Source organism: Leptonychotes weddellii, chromosome 4, assembly GCF_054177405.1.
Source record: "Leptonychotes weddellii isolate Sample4059 chromosome 4, ASM5417740v2, whole genome shotgun sequence".
NCBI lineage: Eukaryota > Metazoa > Chordata > Mammalia > Carnivora > Phocidae > Leptonychotes > Leptonychotes weddellii.
Window position 1 is genome coordinate 168,176,038 of NC_138372.1, and position 5,880 is coordinate 168,181,917.

General features: G+C 52.7%; 1 protein-coding gene across 19 annotated transcripts in view; it reads right to left on the bottom strand.

The window, feature by feature from the left end:
• Positions 1-2,666: 2,666 nt before the first annotated feature.
• PTK2 (protein tyrosine kinase 2) overlaps positions 2,667-5,880 on the bottom strand; it is a 261,505-nt gene continuing 258,291 nt past the window's right edge. For all 19 annotated transcript variants that reach the window (XM_081816607.1, XM_081816606.1, XM_081816604.1 and 16 more), the window contains one exon: positions 2,667-3,930. In XM_081816607.1, coding sequence (XP_081672733.1) covers positions 3,718-3,930 — 213 coding nt within the window. In that variant the 3' untranslated portion in view covers positions 2,667-3,717. The remainder of the gene's footprint in view (positions 3,931-5,880) is intronic.

Here is a 5,880-nt window from a genome sequence, read left to right on the forward strand (position 1 = left end):
AATATGTAAAGCAGAGAAAAACTGAAAGCCAGCACTCCCTGGTCCATTTAAACTTTCACCAAGTCCTTGCAGTACTGGGGGAGGGGGGGGCGTTCCCTTGCTGCAAAGTCACTGCCTTATTTAGGGACAGAAAACCAGCCAGTCCCGCCAGATCCCCAGTGGGCTGCCTTGTCTTCTCCAGAGCGCACTCCGATGCACGGGATGCTGGGGACACGAGTCGAGCTTTCTGCTCCACTCAACACCACCACTGACCACGTCACCCTCGGAGCTGGGGGAAGAACGAGTAAGCAGACCCTCTGCCCCTGGATGGGCTCACACCACCATGATGGAATATGCTGGCCACCCTGAACCTGAGAATGAGGAACCATTGGGCAAACCCAAACAGGGCCATTGCCTAAAACTGGCCCGCGTTCTTCAAAACCACACTCCGGAAAGACAAAGGGGATTAAAGAGCAGCGGTGTGCAGGCACGTGCTCAACAAGAGGTTCCCGGATGGGTGCAGCGTTTGCCGATTTCCGCGGTGGAAGTACCTCCCCTCCCCTGCCGGCCAATTTCAAGCTGCCCGTGTGCCCATGGCCATGCCCCCGAATGCAGACACGGGAGGAGATGCACGGAGCTTCCACCAGACAGACACGACATACCCAACCCCGCCAACTTACACAGCAGTAAGATGTAGTGTGACAACGAGGAAGTGCTGACTTTTGGGTTTATCTTTAAGACACAAACGTATGTAATTTAATTTCTAATAATGGCTGTGTTTCACAAAAAGCTTGCAAAATTCCTGGAAATCACCAGCACCAAAGAAACAGGACAACTAAATGCAAGGCATAATTCTGGATTGGGTTTTGGATTTGGGGGAAAATGATATGAAGGACATTACTGATGGCTTGTATATTAGACAACGTTCAATTTTCTGAGTTTGATACTCATATTGTGTGTATGTAAATACACGTGCTTGCTCTCAGGAAATGCATGTTGAAGTATTTGGAGGTGGTACTCGTGTCCAGGGCCGCTGTAAAGAAGAACCCCAAATTGGAAATTTATTTTCTCCCAGCTCTGGAGGCCAGAGGTCCGAAATCCAGGTGTTGGAAGGTGCCTGGAGACTCTGAGGGAGAATCCACTTAAGAAAATGAACAGCCAGGCTCCAGAATGGGAGGAAATATATGGAAGACAAGAATCTGACGGAAAACTAGTATCCAGGACGGGTAAGGAAGTCCTACGGCTCAGTAACAAATGCTAGACGGCCCAAATTCAACAAAGGCAAAATACTTGTGCAGACACTTCCCAGAACGATCAGGAAGGGGCCGCAAGCACAAGGAGAGCTGCTGCTCCACATCGCCGGGCACTGAGCAGCACCCATGCAGACGGGACTGCCCGCCCGCCCGCCCGCCCGCCGCCAGCCTGACGTGGTGGGAGGACTGGTGTGTGCGCCGCTGGCCGGAAGGCACACGGCGCCACCACACCGGAGACGGCGCGGCAGCTTTTAGTCCGGCTCAGCAGGCACTTGCCATAAATTCCAGAAACACCACTAATAACGGGAACGTGTGCTGGCCACACACACTCCCGCAGCAGCCTCGGGCCCGAGGAAGTGACAGCAGCTCCGAGGTGCCGCCAGCCGCAGGTGCCCGGGGACACGGGCTGTGACCCGCCACGCGGCGGACTCGTCAGAAGTACACGCAGCACGGACACCACCAGACGTTACTGTGAGCGCAGGCGGCGCGGGCCCGGACGGCCTGGCGTCTAGCGCTGGAGGCCAGGCCGGCGCCTGGGACCAGGACGGGGCCTCGCTGCCGAGGGACCGCAGCGTCTCGCCGGCTCTGTGCGGTCCCCTGGCAGACGCGCCTGCAGGTCACCCAGCTGTCTCCTCCCCGGGTTCCTACTGTGTGTGAACTAGATCTCCGTAAGCGGCCAGAAGACAGGGTGCCCGCCACCCTTCTGGGGCACGAGCACGATTCTGTTTCTGTCGGGTGTCTGTGACAAGAGTGGGTTCGTGAAACACTAAGCTCCACGTGCGTGTGCCCTCTGCCCCACCTAAGGCACTCTTTAACTCAGATAACGTTAAACAGAAAATATGCAGCTGGAGAGAGACAGAGGGTGAGGTTGTGCACAGGGGGACACGCACTTTAGTGCCACTCCTGCCAACGGGGACCGGCTTTCAAAGGCTGAAACTCAGGGGAACAGCCCCTGGGCTTTTCTCAGAGGAAGTCAATGTCCTACAAGCGCAGGAAGCACGGACTTCCACCCACGAGAGTATCTATCTATCTGGGGAATGTCCCCCTCCATCTCCCCACTCGGGAGCTCAGCTCCCGGCTCTCCCGTCTGCTCACTCCTGCTCAGAGCTCCAGTGAGACTGCGGTGGGGAGGGTCTGGGGGGCCACATGCTAACAATCCCCCAGTGAGAGATCCGGCTCCGGGCCGCTTCCTCGGGGCTGGAACGCTCTGGAGAACCCCCGGCTGTGGAGGGAATGGCTCACAGAGGAACTTCATTCCTATCTCGACTTGCATCTGGTAAGCAGAGACGGAATGAAAAAGCTAACCTGTCCCAGCCGTCCTCCTGTGGTAACATCCTTGACTTGCCTAGAAGGCAGAGAAAGAAGAGAAGCTAGTAATTATCGAGAGCTTAAATGGTTTGAAGGAACCAAAAGAAAAGATATTCCACCAAGAACTTTACTGGTAACACCTTTTTAATAGGTCAAAGTAACTGTACAGTTCATTATATTCTTCCTGAGAATAATTTATATCCCCCGACAAACTAAAGGGAGGGTATATTTTTCAAAATTATTTAACAGAATGGATGGTGTAACTGGACATCAGAAAGAAAACCCAATCTCTCTGCTTTGCTTAACTGTCTCCTGGGAAGACAGACACAATGAAGGGTTAGTTAGCCCCAGTGGCTGCAAGATAGTCAACATGGCTTTAATCTTTCTTTATAAATTATATAAAACTGGAAAACAGGGATGGTTCCAGAACCTCTCCCCAATGCAGTTTGGAGGTGCTCTGGTGCAAAGCATTTCTGCTTCCAGGAGAAATAACATTGGTACAAAAAACTGGCACATTATTCTGGTGAGAAAAGACAAAGTTTTTAGTGTGTTCTACAGCTAGCTTCCAACCAGATCTTCACATATCCAACAGGAAAGTAAAAGGCAGGAAAGACAAAGGGTTGTTGTGTTTTTCTGAAAGGACTCAAGTCTTCAAAATATAGCTCTGATATTCTTTCTCTTAAAGTGGTGTCAGCATATTGCAACTCAAGAGTGTTCTCACAACAGGGACTCCAGTCTGGGCCACGGCTCTGCGGCACGCCAAAGAATTCTCAGCCCCTCGGGTTTCCCGGAATTCTCCGCCTCGTCTCCCTGTCTCCCAACATGCAGCCAAGCTGGTTCAGGATCCGCACGCCACCGCCTTGGCCATTTCCACTGAAACACACCCTAACATGAACATGATCTGTTCTTCGGGATTCTTAAAGGCTTCTCACGAACAATTTTCATTCTCAGAAAAATGCCACATTTTGGATCCTGGACTTTTCTGAACACTATCATTAAAAAAAAAAAACAACAACACAAAAAAACAAACTCAAATCAAATGTGGTTAAACTTATATGAAAGAGATTTTCAACCAGCTGTCAGTCAGAACCGTTGGCACGGTGAGTGCCGGCGGCCGAGGACCGCGGAGCCCCTCACTGCTGGTGGAACACGGGAGAACGTCCTCAGAGAGCGCCCCTCAATGCGGCCTCGTCGGTCCGAGCATCCGCAGTCTCGCTTGGTCAATGACGTCGAGTAAGTTTTTGGCATCCACGGCCAGGGCGTGAGCCGCGGTCAGCATTTGCTTTTTGTACTCCTGCTGGAGACTGGTCATGACGTACTGCTGGGCCAGTTTCATCTTGTTGATGAGCTCACCCAGGTCGGAGTTCAACAGCTTCTGGGCCATCTCAATCTGGAAGGACAAGAGAGAGGTCAGGAGAGGCACGTTCCATCAGCTGTTCCTTGGGTGCCTCCAAGAGAAGAAATTTTCTTCCCCTTACACAAATCTTCCACGCATCCTGCAGCCTTCTGCTCCTTCCATAAAAGCCTTCAGTGACTATTAACTCAGTGACTGGTGGAGCTTTTGCTTCTTAAAAGAATCACAGTCTGGCAGAACCTCAGAGGCCACCCAGCCCAGAGCCCTCCCATCAGAGGGGGCAGCTGGGGCAGATTTGCTGAGGTCCACCAGCCGGCTGGCTTCCAGTCAAAACTGGAAGTCAACACCTGGCTCTGGACTCACAGCCATGTGTCAGGCCCCGCCTCTGCTGTGTAAGAGGAGACCCCCCCCGCCCCGCCCCCGGAATTGCTGAGAGGTGGGACCAGGGCTGCAGAGCCGGAAGAAGCTGCCCTGAGGATCAGCGCACTTTGCCTGGGTGTCTCAGGACCTTTCTCATCTGTTCGTTCAACCAGTAATGACTTAGCACTCAGTCTTTTGATGATCACTGAGCACTCACACACGAGGCACTCAGTGGTGTGGACGCAAGTGTCTGAACACGCTTGCGCTCATCTAGTGTGAAGCCCGCATACAACTCCCTAGGACACACTGGGAAGAATCAAACAACAGAAAGACAGCAATCCATTTGTTCTGAGAGGGTCAGACGACTTCACAGAAGAGAAGTCGTTTGAAATTGGCCTAGATATAAAAGGAGGCTGGCCTCCTCTGAGGAGGGCCCCATGAGCCATGCCACGTTACCTCTGTCCTGCTGAATGTGCCAGTGGGGAGGCCGATGAGATTTTTAGGAAGGGGAACACCATCCTCCACAGAGGTGTTCTAGAAAGAGGGCTCTGGTGGCGGAGTGTGAACGTGGAATGGAGGGGCGGGAAAGCCAGAGGCAGAGAAGGGAGCTCAGAGGCTGTTATGGGAACCAAGGGAAGAGGGGATGGTGACAGTGAGGATGGAGAGGCCAGGCCGGCTGTGACGTGACAACACAGGCGGAAGGCTGCTTGTACGTGTGCGTGGGAGAGCGCGGTTCACAGGGGCAGCCGCGGCAAGTGTGTGTGGGTCCCACTGTCTGTGGAAACAAACCGGGAGCAGCAGAATGTCCTGCGGAAGCAGACGTCCCACAGGCAGCTGGTGACCCCAGCTCAGGGAGAGGTGCCTCTGAAAGCACAGAATTGGATGCATCAAATACTGGATCTATGCACGTGGTGGAGACCCGCCAGGGAGAAGCAGCATTCTGTAAGACATGACGTGGGTGTTTTACACCCATGCAGCCCCTCGGGGTACAGCCACACTCAGGGCAGCGGGGAAGAGGGGCCAGGATTGGGGGAGCATGGCTGCCGCTGGCCCCGGGGAAGTTGCAGTAGAGAACTGGGGATGAGCTGGCCCGGGAGGACAGGCTGCTCTCTGAGGTAGTACAAGGGGGACTGAGGAAGGGGGAGCAAGATCAAAGAAAGCTCCTCTCCTTTTAAAAAATAATTAAGAATACATATGGGACCTCACACCAGTCAGAATGGCTAAAATTAACAAGTCAGGAAACGACAGATGTTGGCGGGGATGCGGAGAAAGGGAACACTCCTACACTGTTGGTGGGAATGCAAGCTGGTGCAGCCACTCTGGAAAACTGTATGGAGGTTCCTCAAAAAGTTGAAAATAGAGCTACCATATGATCCAGCAATTGCACTACTGGGTATTTACCCCAAAGATACAAAAGTAGGGATCCGAAGGGGTACGTGCACACCGATGTTTATAGCAGCAATGTCCACAATAGCCAAACTGTGGAAAGAGCCAAGATGTCCATCGACAGATGAATGGATAAGGAAGATGTGGTATATATATACAATGGAATATTACACAGCCATCAAAAGGAATGAGATCTTGCCATTTGCAACGACGTGGATGGAACTGGAGGGTATTATGTTG